This window comes from Cydia pomonella, chromosome 13 (assembly GCF_033807575.1).
Source record: "Cydia pomonella isolate Wapato2018A chromosome 13, ilCydPomo1, whole genome shotgun sequence".
NCBI classification, from domain to species: Eukaryota; Metazoa; Arthropoda; class Insecta; order Lepidoptera; family Tortricidae; genus Cydia; species Cydia pomonella.
This window is the reverse complement of record NC_084715.1, coordinates 19,932,085-19,949,837: the sequence shown is the minus strand read 5'-3', so window position 1 is coordinate 19,949,837 and position 17,753 is coordinate 19,932,085. Positions and strand designations below refer to the sequence as shown.

Genomic DNA, 17,753 nt, shown 5'->3' with positions numbered 1-17,753 from the left:
TTTTAATTATCGGTCAAGTAAATGAGGGTGATAATAACAAGATATGATGATAACAGTTTTGAATGATTCACGGTTAGTTTCACTAGACTTAAATCGACCAGGATATGAACCGTGATTACCTTTTATATTGTTTTGAGCTACCGAACAAGATGCATGTAACTGCGTCGAATTATCGGGAGCTCAAAAACAATGTAAAAGGTAATCACGGTTTATATTCGGGTCGATTTAACTCTAGATACGATGATGCTAAATAGTTTGATAGTAGTTATCGCTACATTAACATTTAGTAACAAAGACATCTTAACAAAAAAGGGAAACTATTAAAATGGCATTCCTGGCCGTTGTTTTAGTTATTTCTTGCGAAAATGACTCAATGATGAATGATGTTTCGGTATATTTCATATAATATATATCATACATATTTAATTTAATATATATTACATATTTGGATATAATTCATATAATATATATCTCTTAATTGTCTTATCGTATGGAATCTAGAAAGTACGATATTGTATACCCAGTATACCGCTTTTGTGTCATTCTACTTTTTACTGCACGTTTTTACGATTTCAAAGAATCTTAAAATGTTAATATTCGTAATGAGTTTTAACTTACACTAGCCATAAGTTCGCCTTTGTACTTCTTACTAATTGTATGTTACTTATAATATGTATTTTTGTACAATAAAGAGTTTACTACTAGCTACTTAAAAATTATAAGCCTCAATTCTTAAGAATAGGCCTCAATATTTGACCCTTAACTTTTTTTTAAATTTCCATCCCAGCTCTTTTACTCATAATGACAACTTTGTTACTGATAAAAAATATATAAATAATAGTAAAAAAAAAAAAACTTTGATTACAAGGTAAAGGTATCGTGTGGCAATAAAATGAGCTTTATATTGATATACAATATAAAATATACATAATCTACAAACATAAAAATCAAATACTTTCTTCCGGGGACACAAAATCTGCAGTAAAAAGTAGAATGACCCTTTTACCGGTTTTCCTCATTTTTACTAAACACTTTAAAGTCATCTGTTTTAGGCTTTGTTACTTAACTATTGTTAATTATTCATGTGATGCCAGTGTATGTTCGAATTGGTCTGAATGTTCTCAACAGAACAATATGATTACATACAAACTAACTTTAAGAGCTGCTTTAATGGTTCAATAAACAGCGGTACTTCTTAACCACGGGCTGTTGAACCTTTTTTTGGTAATAAGCTATTTCTATGTTAATAAACTCGCTGTGTATATTTAAACCACTATTACAGTCATATGTTTTATGGTAACTATAACTAGTTTATTGATTTAAAAGATATAGAGTGCGCAATTAATATATATCTAAGCGATATTTCGTTTTAACGAGGATATTGACCTAGAAAGGTTTATATTATGTATGTATAAACTTTGTATTGTAAAAAAAAAGACGAATCACTATTCTCTTCTGCAGGATCACAATCGAAGTCCTCCGAGCGTGCGGCAAAGCCTGCGTAGTTAAACGACGCTTCGGTCAAGCGGGGCTCCTAGTTCGGCAGGCCGTAGCACTCGCTCGGCAGGCCTTCGGCGCTACGCACCCGCGCTACGCTGCCGCGCTGCTCGACTACGGCTTTTATCTGCTCAACATTGACTCCATCCCACACAGTGTGGCCGTGTACGAGGTACGTATATTATATAGTGACAGCAGCAGCACTGGCGCGGCAGGCCGTAGCACTCGCCAGGCAGGCCTTTGGCGCTGCGCTACGCCGTCACGCTGCTCGACTACGGCTATTACCTTCTCAACATCGACTCCATCCCGCACAATGTTGCTGTGTACGAGGTACGTATATTATATGTATAAGTGCTACTGCTACTGTACGGCAGCAGTAGCACTTGCACGGCAGGCCTTTGGCGCTACGCACCTGCGCTACGCCGCCACGCTACGGCTCCATCCCGCACAGTCTGGCCGTGTACGAGGTGCGTATAACAGTGACTAGTCCGGCAGGAATTCGGCGCTACGCCGCCGCGCTGCCCAATTACGGTACGACTGCGCACCTCGGCGTAATATTTACTCGTACTAGTTTGGCAGATCTGCCGTGGCGAGTCGAGCGATTTGAGCGATGCAAATCCTTTAGACGCTCGGCGACACGCTGCATCGGACCGATTCCTTTCTGCAAATTAGGAAAGGAACTTATTTAAGTAGATGTGACATGCACCTATACACATGAATGCAGTTGAACCACGTCTGATTTACCTACGATTTACCTTAATACATGTTAATTGTGACCTTTGTCATAGTTCAAAAAACGAATACAATATTTTATTATCTAGGAGGCACTGGCAACATTACGCCGCGTGTTCGGCCGAAGCAGCCTGCACGTAGCCACAGCTCAAGAGGACCTAGCATACGCACTGTACGTGCTTGAGTACTCCTCCGGTCGCTTCTACAAGGCGCGCGATCATGCCGAGCGCGCAATCCGTATTATCGAGGTGAGAAACTAAACGTCTATCTAATAACTTCCATTTCTATATACATCATTAACTTCTTAACAAAACAACAACCATGATTAATTAACGCATTCACTGCCAGCAACCCGCCAGGCGGGCGCTCAGTCCGTAGTCGCTTTTCGCTACATACGCATTTTCCCATGTTATCGGCTACGCTCGTAGCGCGTAGCACGCGCTGGCACTGAATGTGTTAAAAAAAGAATAGATTTTATTCAGAACTAAGCTACTCTTGTACAAAACTGCCTTCGCGTAACCACGTCATCGATCGTCTATCGTCTTAGTTAAGTGGTAGAATTGTATTGAGTTATTATTTCTATTGACAAGCCATACTAAATAATTAAATTGTCGCCGTAAAAATTCTAGGCTCTTACGCGTTCAGGGCGCAATGTTCACGCTCCACTTCTATGGTTTGTTGTAAAAACAACAACAACTCATGGCGCAAAATACTGGTGTTTTGTGCCGGTTCTATACAATAGTAATAATAGTTAAAAGTAGAATTGTAGTATCTTAATAAATTAAACTGATCGATGTTGCTGACTTTAAAACTACGATATCTCTTGTGTCAACTTTTTTAAATATTTACTGTGAAAGTGCGTCCACACTTGGTTTACGCATTTTTCGCCAGATTTCCCTTTTTACTCATGAAACTTGAAATCTAATAACCTCTGTTAAATCAGTAAGGTGACACTGATCCCTTCGGGTATTCTCGGCTCCGTTCGGCTCAGTGTTGCTACGATCAATTATTAGGGTTGGCATAACTTGACGTCCCTTTGCGTTTACAACCACAGATAAGTTGAATTTTGACAACCATAAATAGCTGAAAGCGTGCCATACATTAGAATGGGACAGCATGATTCGTCCTTGAATCGCTGTCAAATTTGGGTTTTATAGGAAGTGTTATTTAAGCAGTGGCGTAGCGTGCCTTGGCGGGGCCCCGTATAAAAATATGTTTTGGGGCCCTTAGGAAGGGTAAAGATTTCTCACAAAAACGCACATTGGGGGCCCCCGTGGCCCGAGGGCCCCGTATAATTTATACGGCAGATACGACGGTAGCTACTCCCCTGCATTTATGTACGGTAGAACTATTATTTATTCTGCGGTTAAATGTCGTCAGAAATGTCAATATGACGGAAGAATTATCAACAGTTTCTTAGATTTCTTTATGCGGTGCGAGATGTGCGAGCGGAACGTCGCTATAATACGCGCACAGCATTGTCTCGTTCAAACATCGGGGCGTGGCATGAATAACTCCATCAGTAATTTAGGACGCAACTGAAGGTCCCCTTGTCGCATTGCGCAGACCCTGGTGCCGACGGACCACCTGCTGCTGGCGTCGGCCAAGCGCGTGAAGGCGCTCATCCTGGAGGAGATCGCGCTCGACACGCCCGCGCCGCACCACGAGCTGCGCGGACAGAATGGTACCGGCGGTATACACTTTCCTATTCCACTTCACCTTATTAAATTAAATTAAATATCATTTATTTTCAGGCATCTATGGCCCTTATATACATACCTTACAGACTAACATACAATAATAAAAATCTTAAAATATAAATATAATTTTGACGACGCAGTTTTCGGTTGCGCCACCTGTTCTGGTGCGGGATTCGGCAGATTCCCACGAAACCGCCGAAATATTACGCCTTTCGGCCAGAAGTCTGCGCTCGCGATGGTTTCCAGCAGCGGCCGCGGGACGCGCACCACAAACAAGCTGAAGTGCACGTAATGCCGCGATCGCAGCTGGAATACTTTCAGCTCGTAACGAATCTTCTTGCGGACATATTCCACCACATCTGCCGTGGCGGAAACATGCAGGCGCGATACATATAGCGCCGTGTTCGGTGATACTTCGGTTCCGAGATACTATTCACTCTTTACCACAGAGAAATAAGCAGAGGCCGGAATTATTGGGTCATTTTTTGACTGTCATAGGGAGTTCTCGTTTATCGACTGCCGAAACACATAAATCGATAAAATGTTAAAAAGTTATAACTGTTAATGGATATTTGATTGTAAAAGAAGTAATTTAAGCAGAAAATATGAAAAAAAGATTCCTTATTTATTTTATAAATAAACTAATCGAATATTTGTTAGTACTGATTTTGAACGTGAAATTAAAAAAAAAACGCAATTGAAGTAATTAAATGTAAAACTGTAAACTATTATGTTTTCATTGTTTTTATTGCACATATTATCTATTTCGCATTTTCAACTATTCAAAAGTTATCTGGAAGAGATCGCTCTTTAGCGATAGGATGTTATTTACCTCTACTTTTAATTTTATTTTAATATGTTTTATTCGACTTTGTACCAACATAGGTATATCGAAAGTCGATAAAGACGTCCCCTAATGACAATTCAAACTGCCACGAGATTTCCGGCCTCTGGAAATAAGTAAACATATACCCCCTTATTCATAAACGTGTACTAAAGTTACGATGCCGCTAATCATCGTTTGTCCCGACGTATTGGTATGATGGAAAGGGACAAACGATGATTAGCGGCATCGTAACTTTAGTACACGTTTATGAATAAGGGGGTTAGTGCTCACTCCATACATCCGTTTTTTTATCAAAATTCTTATTTTCGCAGTCGACATCTAGCGTCAACTAGCGAATTTATCAGTTTTCCTACTTAACAATAGATGTGACTTGAAAACGAACTATAACTCTATCTATCTATACTAAAGTTACGATGCCGCTAATCATCGTTTGTCCCTTTCCGACGTATATATTGAAATACGAAAGTTCTTGCCCTATCACAGTCTTCTCAAGAGTTTTTTTTATATGCCGGTCTCTTCCACGTTAACCTTACGTAATATCAAAGATAACATGATTGAGTAACATGCGTAAAACCTAAGATAATTTCGTGCTTCGAATTTGACAGGTAAACGAGATGGCGCTGTACAGCTCCATACATTTTGCGGTAACTAATTGTCAAAAGTATGGAGTGTGGATTTAAAAGGAGTGAAATCTCTTATGGTTGAACTGTTGCAAAAGTGTCCAGCTGTCAGCTATAAATAATAGTTCCAAATCTCTCCAGAGTAGCGCTAGAGTAGATAAGAACCTAGGCGTTATTGGCGGAGTGAAGTGCGCTGTCTATGATTAGATTTTTTTTCAAGCATTCTAGATATTGTAGCGCCACCTATTTAAGGTTTTTGATTACACTTTTTGGTACATGGAGATTTAATTCCTTACCTCCACCTTCCATAGTCAAAAGTTTATGTTTGATAATTCAGCGACCGAAAAACACAGCGCCATCTGTTTTGGATGTCAAACTAAGGGGCACATTTTCGACTTTACCTCTTTATTACAATCAATTCTCTTTGGTAATATTCACATTGGAATAACTAATCTTTTCACAGAACCATCCCTACTAGAAGAATCAGAAGCCCTCCACAAGGCGGCGCTGCAGCTGTCCATGATGGCGTTCGGGGAGAAGAACGTGCAGACCGCCAAGCACTACGGCAACCTCGGCCGACTGTACCAGAGCATGCACAAGTTCCAGGCGAGTGCCACCAACTACACTTATTCATTATTATTTTATCTACACACATATCATAATACCTTAAAAATGCGTAAATAATAGCCAACATTAAGGTGGTTCGATTTTCATACAAAAAACAATCGCTATTTAATAATTAATTACACAATATTATTACATAAATAGTTGCGCATCTATCTACTTTCGAATATTCATTTGCGCTAAATTAATAGAAAAACTTTGTTTCATACAGAAATCATGCAATAATCAACGTTATATTTTTATAAATTTTACTCATGTGTGTGTGACAAATGTCGTGTACAAATACATTGCGGCGTTGCCACTCCATGCATCGGCGCGACGTTGCGATGTTTGACGCGTTTTTAGCTGACTCTGTCGACACTGACACTCAGTGTGACCAGGCGTACGATAATTGTCGTACATGTACGATAATTTGGGCCCCGGTATGACGTAATGTTCCAAAGAGCATTATCGTACACTAAAGTACTATAATTTCAGCCCTTGGATGATGCTACCTTAAAAGTCTAGTAATTTGAAGCAAAATATGACACTTTCTCTCAGAAATAGGCTAAAATTAGTATCTTTTGGGTGTTCGGCTCCTTGGTGTAAGTTTAAAGTTTAAAATGTCACAATTTCCTGTATACCGTTTGAGTCTATCCCAAAAATACACAAACATAAACAGATTTTTTGCGCAATTTAGACGAAAACTGTCTTTTTTTATTATTAATTGGAAGTTTAAGCTTATTTTGCAAGACATTTTTAGGGGCTGCCTTTTTGATTGGCGTACGATATTTTTTTCAACGGTACAATAATATTGACACTCAAGTACGATAATTCTCTTCCGCTCACCTGGCAACACTGCTGAAACTTGACAGTACCTGGGGGCCTACCGCGAAAACCTAAATTCGCAAATTGCGGGGATCTTTCTCTTTTACTCTCACTAAGACGTAATTAGAGTGACAGAGAAAGATGCCCGAAATTGACGAATTTCGATTTTCCCGGTAGCCGCCCTGGTGCTTGAGGTACTTGATAGAAAACAACGCTGCCGCATGTTCTGAATTGTGATTTTATGTGTTTTTGGATTGAAAATGATAGCAACGTCTAAATCAAGTTACAAAAATCATCGATATTCTGGTCCGCGAAAAACCAGGAAAAGTGTAACTGTAATTGGAGTCTACAAAAATGACCAATTCATAGAAAATATGACCTAGAAATTAGTTCACTTTTATAAAACTCAATTTTGCCCGAGATTGTACTTAGGCGAATACCTAAGGGAGCTAAGTGTATTGATCTTGAATAATTAGTTGGCTAATACATATATGACTCCAACATGACATTTACATCATAACTATTATACCAAGTTGGTTACTAAGTTCTGTTACTCGATTTCTTTCTTTCTTCCTAGCGTTGTCCCAGCATATTGCCACGGCTCAATGGAGCTTGGGGTCCGCTTTGACAACTAATCCCAAGATTTGGCGTAGGCACTAGTTTTTACGAAAGCCACTGCCATCTGACCTTCCAACCCAGAGGGTAAAACTAAGCCTTGTTGGGATTAGTCCAGTTTCCTCACGATGTTTTCCTTCACCGAAAAGCGACTGGTAAATATCAAATGATATCTGTTCTGAAGTTCTGTTACTCGATTTGCAACCTCTTTATTTCCGTAAAACAAATGCTACCGAAAAAATAAAAAAAATGACATAATGTGATGGATTTGTGACCTATAATTATATACCACACATAACGCTTATCTCGTCGTATCTATAATGAATTGGGACCTAAAAGAGAATCGTATTCCAATTTTTTGAAACGCTTGTATTACTTTCTATATTAACTAAAAGTTGCCTTAAAATTCAGCTTTTATACTAAAAACGGCTTTAAATATGTTAAATTAACAAAATATATTTTGACAGATGCTTTCGCGCCCAAAACGCTCTTTGAAAATTGTGTGACGTCACAGTTTATGGTTTGACACATAACTACATACACACGTAGAAGATACGAACTGTCAACTGATATTTGTCATTTGTTGTTAATCGCCTAACTGTCAACAGTGTCAATCCGAGAGTTGTGACGTCAGCAGAATCTTCAATGACGTTTCGAGTTTGGTCACGTGACGTGTGCCAAAAGATATTTTAAATTCAATATTTACAAAAATATGGTCATTACAGGTCCCCTAAAAGTAGTTTAACATGTTCTTATAATCCAAAAGAATTTTTGGGATACAATTATGCCCTAAGATTTGTAGATGGAAACAACCCTATTGCGTTGCACAAATGTGGGCACCCGCCAAACATGATTTTGGGTGTGTCATACTCAGGGCTAACACAGATTCATTTCTGTGCAAAAGGTGTGAAAACCGGAAACTGGAAACCGTTCTCGAACCAATAGTGAAGCCCTTAAGCCACACCCTATTTCAAAACCAGCCATGGATCTTTGAACAGGACTCAGTTCCTGCACATAAGGCAAAAACAACTCAAGCCTGGTTTCGAAGGAACAAAATTGACTTTATTGCCCACGAAGACTGGCCGACCTCCAGCCCGGACCTTAACCCCCTGGATTATGCCATATAGCAGGTTATTGAGGAGAAAGCCTGTGCTAAACCCCACACAAATCTTAACTCCCTCAAACGGGCCATAGTTAAGACAGTGACTGAATTAGACATGACAATCGTGCGTGCCGCTATTGATGACTGGCCTCGTCGTTTGAGGGCCTGTGTCAAAGCCAGAGGAGGCGATTTTGAATGATATTATCATATGTAATTCCTGATTTTGTGTACTTCATTTTAATATATACTTTATTAAACTTTCGTTGGTATATTTTATGTAGATAAAGATTATTGCAGTAACAGAATTTAATAACCAACTAGGTAGAAAACAATGCAATACATAAACACATAAATTGAATATGATGTGATCCGTTGAATGAAATTGACAATAAACAATAAATAGAATAAATAAATAATTTTCTATCTCTAGGCATTGTGTGAAACTTCTAGTTGTGTCAAAATATCGGGATATCAATAATATAAACAAACATGGTAAATATCTCATTTCTTTTTATAATGGTCATAAATAGAAGGCCATGCAATTTTGTAACTCACTGTAATTTAATTAAATGTATCGTAAAAAAAATGTTTTAATTCTGCTGTAAAATAGTACCTACTTTTTTAAAGGCTGGGCAGTAAGGGATTGCTTTAATTTTAGAACAAAACAGCGTTTTTTTTTTTAAAAAATACCGGAAAATCTGACTTACAAATTTGGACTTTCTTAGGTTCATTCTACTTAGAATCTTCTCCACACTAGCATTAAAAAGAGATACTTATTCTAAAATATCCATACCATTACGTCACATTTTAGTGTGAAAGAAATTTCAATGTAAAACTAAAATTTCAATACAATTTTTCGGGTTTTTTTAGCACGAGGATTGATTATGCTAGTGATTCTGAGTTGGAAGAACCCAAAAATATCATGATGTGTGAGAATCAGATTTTTAATATTTTTATGGAAAACGCTCATATTTCTCATAAAATAATTTATTAATAATAGGTACTTGATAATACTGATAACAAAAAATAATTAATGAGTCTCGAACCCACATCCTCTTGCATGTATTTCCACGTACATACCGCAACGCTATTGAAGCCTACTCACGCTGTGCCAAATTGTCTACTACAAGGATCCCAGTAAGACTGTTTGAATGTGTGAGTGATACTTAGGAATAGAGTCAAGAAACATTCTGTCGACATTAAGGGGTAGTTTTTGTACAATGAAGTGTTCAATGTTTGTTGTAATAGTTCAATATTTATTTAAAGAGTGCGCTAAACATAATTTACAGTATAGAAATACCAAGACTACTCCACAAAAAAATTAAAACTCAAAATTTGCAATTGTGGCGCCATCTAGTGAGGTTTAAGCTTTGGGTAACCTAGTCGAACCACCTTAAGATAAACATTTTGTTACAGCAATTTTTTTATCCGTGAAAATGTTGTAATTGCTTCATCACTCCATCAGAATCGATTTGGTAATGAGATTCAAATTTCCCACATCGCTGAAAAAAAAAAGCAGTTCGATTCGACCTCTATTCTAATATCAGTCGAGATGCCTTTTTTCGATATGAAATGTAAATTGTATACAATGTTAGTTTGTAACGAACGATACGGAAATAGGCCCGACTCTAGTTTGTCTCCCAATTAACAAAAAAAATCGGCCAAGTGCGAGTCGGACTCGCACAGGCAGGGTTCCGTACCATTATCTATAAAAACGGTCACCCATCCAAGTACTGACCCCGCCCGACGTTGCTTAACTTCGGCGATTGGATGAGAACCTCGAGATTGGAAAGAAATATTTATTTTATTCTGGTCTTAGTATTTGTTTGGCAACAGAAATACATAATCTGTAGAAATTTCAAATGGCTAACTATCACAGTTCATGAGATACAGCCTGGTGGCAGACGGACGGACGGACGGACAGCGGAGTCTCAGTAATAGGTCTCAGTAATTTGGTTTGACCCTATGGGTACGGAACCCTAAAAAACTACGAATGCGTGACATGCATGAATAAAAGTTTTCGTGTACCCCCATTTGACGTACAGTTTATCTTTTAATTAGTTTTAAGTATAAAATGAGTTTATTTTGTTGTTTTTCAAGTAACTATAGCAAAAGTTTCGTTTATTATGAGCGATTAAGATATTTCGGTGATGCAGCCACATATCCGCGAGTTCCGCCAAAAGAGCAACGATGCCCCAATGTTGGCTGTGATTTGGGTTAGTGAGTATATTATAGAAATCAATCATATACTCACTAACCCAAATCACAGCCAACATTGGGGCATCGTTGCTTCGTCACTTCGTTCGTTTCGCTTTGATTGCGTAGCAGTCACATAAACTACTATAATTGCATTAAAAAAAAAAACACAAAAAATAAGGTGTGTCACACACTGACTTCTAAGGATAGGTTTATGCCATAATAGTTTGAAGAATCAGTCAAATAATCCACATATAATAATTTTAAATGATAACTAGTTTAAATATTGTTATGAAATGAGAGACTAATCAATCAATCATCCTTTATTGCTCTACTAACCCAACATAAGTAAATATTCATTGTTGTGTTAACATATTCCGCTATAATAAGTATTTTTATAGCTAGATAAATTCTATTATTAATCTATATGGCAGAGTAGATCTACTTCAGGTACAGCCAGCAAAATTTTCATGGGCACACGAATCGGGTCAAAAATATTTGAAAAGACGGAGTGACAATGAAGGCTCATCCCCACTTTCAGTTTCAACGGAAGTATTTTTTCAAAGATTCAAAGAATTTATTTGCACAGAATACACGTATATACATGCAGATCATATGCACATGCATGCATACACGTATAATAAAATAAAATAAAAATTGTTTATTTCAGACATGTGTCCATATAAGTATTAGTAAAACTTAAAAAGACTAGGTTAGTTAATTTACATACTAAGTATAATGAGAACAAAAATGCAAAAAAAAAAAGTGAAACAATTCCGTATACACATGCAGATTTTGGAAATCGTGACCTCTGCGTGCGTTGTCTATATGCAAGACGGAGGAAAAATTTGTGGGCAACTGCAAGTTTCGACAAAAGGTCTTAGTCATACAGGGATATATATATGACAGTAGGGGGTGGATTAAAATGATCCACATTTTCAGATAATGTGTGTATTTGTTAAACAAATTCATTGAAAGAGTGACAGTAAAAATATGTACATATACTACATATGGGAGACCGGATATGGTTATCTCACGGGTTGGTTGTCTCGTCACAGAGCAGCCGTAACAAACCATTGAACGAACAGCGGTTTTATTAAGCTGTGTGAACCCTTTTTCTGACAAGTTGAAATCTTCATCTTTGAAATCAATAAAACATATTCTAGATCTCTTGCCAGGCGTCCAATCAATTTCATGTCTCTCTAATTGGACAGTTTTTTTCCATAGTTCGCTGCGAATAGCATCTTGTGGGAATCGGATTATACCTAAAGTATAACAAATAACTAGGCAGTTTTTTATAGCTCCATCCCATGAAAGATAAAAGGAAAATACAAATCTTACAAATCTGTAATAAGGAATTTATTATAATATAGAAAACATCTAAATCAAACATGAGTTAATAAAATAATCTACTTCATTTGGCATAACATCATCCCTATTATCCTCGTAATCTAAAAATACGTATATTAAATAAATAAATAAATATTATAGGACATTATTACACAAATTGACTAAGTCCCACAGTAAGCTCAATAAGGCTTGTGTTGTAGGTACCTAGACAACGATATATATAATATATAATTATAAATACTTAAATACATAGAAAACACCCATGACTCAGAAACAAATATATTGTTATGAAAGTCGTATGCAGTTACATTTTAAATTAGCATGGTAATATTGAAAAATTACGTCATATTTATTCCAAATTTTACTGAACTTTACTGTTTACTTACACGTGAAAACTGATCCTACTGTCCTTGGAATGTTCAGGATAACTTCTGCACCAATTCACGACACATGAAGATATTTTTAATTATATAAAAACGTTGTTTTTATAAACCGATTTAGCCATCTATCACTGATTGTTATATCGGTCGAACTGAAGTTCCAAGAACCAATCGAGTAGTTTGTAACCCCCGCCCACCTTAGGGTAGTTTACTGTGGGCTATAATTGAGCTTTCAGAATAGAATGCTTCCATGTTTTATTTCCGTTTACTGCAGCCATACCATTGACGGGGCTTCCAGGAGAGGCTGTGGGGGGGGGGGGGGGGCTTGTTTACTGTTTGTGCTAGTGGCGCAACCTGCAAAACGTTTTTGACAAAGATTAGACCTACTTATAAGAAAGACTTGATGATTATTGGGAGGAGGGGTAAAATCAAGATCCCTAGTTAGTCTTAGGGGTGACAGGACTGAAAAAGTTAGGAACCACTGTTTTAGAAACATTAGTTTGAACCTTTTTTTCTCCACAGGACGCAGAAACAATGCACTTGAAAGCCATCGCGATCAAAGAAGAGCTCCTGGGGGCCGAGGACTACGAGGTGGGGCTCAGCATCGGCCACCTCGCCTCGCTCTACAACTACCACATGCAGCAACACCGCGCGGCCGAGGCGCTCTATCTGCGCTCCATCGCTATCAGTAAGTTTTATAATCCTCCAACGGAGCGGTAGCTGACGGCACTTCGTGTCTCCTGATCCATGTCTTACCTACTACGTGTTTACGTTATGTTCCTTTTTCAGGTCTAAAACTGTTTGGGTCCCGCTACTCCGGCCTCGAGTACGACTACCGCGGCCTCGTGCACGTGTTCACGCAGCTCAAGCGGCACGACCGCGCCGACCACTACTCGGCCCTGCTGCAACACTGGCACGGTCAGTACATCCCTCTCCCACGCACTGTGACCGAGCGAGACGGAACTACTCCCTCGACTACCGCGGCCTCGTGCACGTGTTCACGCAGCTCAAGCGGCACGACCGCGCCGACCACTACTCGGCCCTGCTGCAACACTGGCACGGTCAGTACATCCCTCTCCCACGCACTGTGACCGAGCGAGACGGAACTACTCCCTCGACTACCGCGGCCTCGTGCACGTGTTCACGCAGCTCAAGCGGCACGACCGCGCCGACCACTACTCGGCCCTGCTGCAACACTGGCACGGTCAGTACATCCCTCTCCCACGCACTGTGACCGAGCGAGATGGAGCTACTCCCTCGACTACCGCGGCCTCGTGCACGTGTTCACGCAGCTCAAGCGGCACGACCGCGCCGACCACTACTCGGCCCTGCTGCAACACTGGCACGGTCAGTACATCCCTCTCCCACGCACTGTGACCGAGCGAGACGGAGCTACTCCCTCGACTACCGCGGCCTCGTGCACGTGTTCACGCAGCTCAAGCGGCACGACCGCGCCGACCACTACTCGGCCCTGCTGCAACACTGGCACGGTCAGTACATCCCTCTCCCACGCACTGTGACCGAGCGAGACGGAGCTACTCCCTCGACTACCGCGGCCTCGTGCACGTGTTCACGCAGCTCAAGCGGCACGACCGCGCCGACCACTACTCGGCCCTGCTGCAACACTGGCACGGTCAGTACATCCCTCTCCCACGCACTGTGACCGAGCGAGACGGAGCTACTCCCTCGACTACCGCGGCCTCGTGCACGTGTTCACGCAGCTCAAGCGGCACGACCGCGCCGACCACTACTCGGCCCTGCTGCAACACTGGCACGGTCAGTACATCCCTCTCCCACGCATAGTGACCGAACGAGACGGAGCTACTCCCTCGACTACCGCCGCCTCGTGCACGTGTTCACGCAGCTCAAGCACTGTATGTGTCTAGAACGTGTCATTCACGAAGACGCGTGCCTTGTCTTGATATTGTTATATCGTGGATGACACGAACTCATTTTTACACACAACAGAGTCGGCCGGACAGATCCTACCCTATAATCTCTAATACCCTTTATCTTACAACGGTCAATAATGGCCGGGTAACTTAAGTGTCCCTTGCCTTGGTTTTTGATCTGGCAATATTTTCGAAGGGCCTGTTTCACAATGTCCAACTAAAGTCCTAAATAAGCTACTTCTATTCGTCAGATAAGTAGCAAACTGACGAATAGATTTATTGTTGGCGTTTATATTCAAGTAAGCTTAACTGGTAGATAAAGTGCTAATTATTGCAGGAAGTTTTATCTGGCAGTTCATTTATTTGTTAATTAGCTATCCAATTCTTTACTTGGACCCGGACCCGGACTACGTCCAAAAGAGAGGTATGGGCATTGTGAATGTCATATCGCGTTGTGAGGTAGGGCACAGCCAGCGGATGTCATTCCAGATCTAGAACAGAGCCCAACTGGGGAAGTACCTCCACCTTACAGAAAACAGCAGCCAAATAACACTAGACCCTACTCATAGTGTTGTGTTCCTGCCGGGCGTACATAAGCTACAGAGACTGCTTACCATCAGGCGGGCCGTATGCTTGTTTGCCACCGATGTCGTATATAAAAAAACAGGTCCTTAGTCATGCGTCACTGAGTAATACTAGTTATAGTTAGCAACAATGTATTTTGTCTCCAGAGCTCCGGGAGCAGTCCAAGACGGAGCAGCAGCCGGACGCGGGCGCGGAGCAGCTGCTGCCGCTCGCCGAGCTGCGCGCGCGGCTGTTCGCGCCCAACGACTGAGCGCCTCGCTCGCTCGCGGTGCCCGCCCGGCCCTCCGTCTAGCAGCTACGTCACGCCTGGACGCGTATTAGCTAAAATATCGCAATTTGTTTTGACATAAACAATTTATATAAATTGAGGTATTTTTGCGTTAATTTGTAGCCAAAAGGCTTTGTGTTTAGGTCGTCAGTTGAGGCATGAAATACCGAAATTTCGGTACATGAACATGTCGTAAAATTTCGGTACATAATGCCAAGCCCGCGAACTGTATAGTCGCGATTCGATGTCTATTAGTGAAATTATGTTAGTTTAGGCGTACACCACTGACTAAAGTATTTCTTCTTTAACGTGGAGTCAAATGTGTATATTTCCAGACACTGGCAGCTTAAGATGACTTTATATTTAATTCTTTGAGATGAAGTTTATGTTACAAGACACGAACTACACACATATATACACTTATCCTACTATCAATAACTCTGCTTCAGTTTATCTTCATTCAACTTATCTGGCAGAAATTGGCAGTGTCTGATAAATTATTGACTTCTGCTTTCTGGAAACTGTAAAATGTATCGTAAAAAGTTGACGAAAATCTTCAGAACTCTCGCTTTACTATAGCATGATTTTTAGGCCTCAGACCCTGACTTGTGAAACAAAATCCATTGTTTCTTTTATGCGAGCGGTCAGCTCCCGTATTAGACACGTGACTAAGCAACAATGTCCTTTAAAAAGCAACTGTATCGTGATAGTATTAAGGTTCAAATCGTGATAATATTGCCTACAGGTTGGCGATTGTCCTACATTACCAAAACCATTAGATTTGAACCTTAATATTATCACGATACAGCTGCTTTTTAAACAACGTTGTTTTTACAAGTCTCTAACACGGGAGCCGACCGCTCGCATAAAAGAAACGATGGCTTATGTGGCTTATGGCGACGACCGGTTTGGCCTAGTGGGTAGTGACCCTGCCTGCGAAGCTGATGGGGGTTCAAATCCTGGTAAGGGCATTTGTTCGTGTGATGAGCATGGATATTTGTTCCTGAGCCATGGATGTTTTCTATGTATTTAAGTATTTATACATATTTATATATTATATATATCGTTGTCTAAAGTACCCTCAACACAAGCCTTATTGAGCTTACTGTGAGACTTAGTCAATTTGTGTAATAATGTCCTATAATATTTATGTTAAACAGATTAGGGTCTTAGGCGTAAAAATCATTTCAGAAAATCTATAGTATAATTTTTAATGTAGTACCATATGACGTTTATTAAACATGAATATGAATTATAAAATATATGAATACGCCAGCCTTTTAGCACAATACATGTCCAGTATTTATAAGTAGTTGTTATACTTATATGTACAGGTCGATTTATTAGAGTAGCACGATAATGATAATCTAACAATATTTTTTATAAACAATGCGCTCTTGTGAATCGATGTGTACTTAAAAGCATTGATATATATCTAAGGACAGGTCTTACGGGCAATAAGAATGGTGCTATTTCAGCGGTGTCACTCACGAATTCGAGCCAATCGTGCAGTCTAACGCCACAAAGCGATTGGTTGATGAGTTCGCATCACGCGATTGATCGCAACTATTTGCGTTAGACTGCACGATTAGCTCGATTCGTGAGTGACACCGCTGAACTAGCACCATTCTTATTTCCTGTAAGGCCCGTTCTTAGATGTATATCAATGTTAAAAGTCAAAGAAGCACAAAATTGGTCGTTGTTTCGCCATTTCTGAATTGGCAACCTGAACCTTGCTGTAATAACTACAAGGTTCTAAGTGAAATAATTACATTTTGAAAGCTTGCTGGTACTCGGATGCCTATTTGTCATGATTGAGATCGCTTTAGCGCTCAATGAAGTTGTCTCTGTATGTTTTATTGGAATAGAAAAGGATGGATATAATGAAACTGACTATGCGCTTAGCTTTAGTGAGTTTCGAGGTCGAGAGAGCAACAAGAGAAATTGTTGTCTGTTTTCAGCGGAGACTTGATAATAATTATGACTGATACACACGATAATGTATATGCCAGTTTTATGAGTTGTTTTTTTCTTCTCAGCGGGCGATATAGATATCCCTATAGGCATTAAGAACGCGCTACGCACTGCCATTTACTTATTCGCCGTTTTACTCCAGGCGCTTTACGCTTGACCCTTGCGCTTTCAAACTATCTCTTTCCACCTCGTAAGTGCGTCTCTCTCGGCCCGCGACAGAGGAATTTGATCACGGCGACTGTTAAGAGCTTAATGTTGTTATGTTCCTCATTTTAAGTGATTTCCTTATATAAAAATGTATACTCTATGTAAAATCTAGATTATAGTTATTTTCCGTTGTTTTAGAGCTTATTTTTTAGTATTAGCGAATTTACTGTATGATGTGAAATGAATTGAAAAATGTGTATATAATATTTATCTTGGTTTTATTTCTTAAGCTCTGGTTTCCTAGGATAGCGGTGCCGTCATATAGCGGCCGTAATTACAGCGGTGAATGACGTCACTAGAACGTTGTCTATGTTAACAAAATGGTGCGGTTCCCTAGAGGACGGCGATTGAAGGAAC

At 39.9% G+C, this 17,753-nt stretch overlaps 1 protein-coding gene across 4 annotated transcripts in view; it reads left to right on the top strand.

Moving 5' to 3' along the window:
• Nucleotides 1-17,604, top strand: part of LOC133524591 (amyloid protein-binding protein 2) — a 90,037-nt gene extending 72,433 nt beyond the window's left edge. For 2 of the 4 annotated variants that reach the window (XM_061860695.1, XM_061860693.1), the window contains exons 7-13: nt 1,462-1,669; nt 2,319-2,477; nt 3,796-3,913; nt 5,860-6,002; nt 12,993-13,158; nt 13,260-13,388; nt 15,094-17,604. In XM_061860695.1, coding sequence (XP_061716679.1) covers nt 1,462-1,669; nt 2,319-2,477; nt 3,796-3,913; nt 5,860-6,002; nt 12,993-13,158; nt 13,260-13,388; nt 15,094-15,197 — 1,027 coding nt within the window. In that variant the 3' untranslated portion in view covers nt 15,198-17,604. Of the gene's footprint in view, nt 1-1,461; nt 1,670-2,318; nt 2,478-3,795; nt 3,923-5,859; nt 6,003-12,992; nt 13,159-13,259; nt 13,389-15,093 lie in introns of all 4 variants that reach the window. The other 2 variants (XM_061860694.1, XM_061860692.1) reach the window with 1 other exon arrangement.
• The last annotated feature ends 149 nt before the right edge of the window (nt 17,605-17,753 follow it).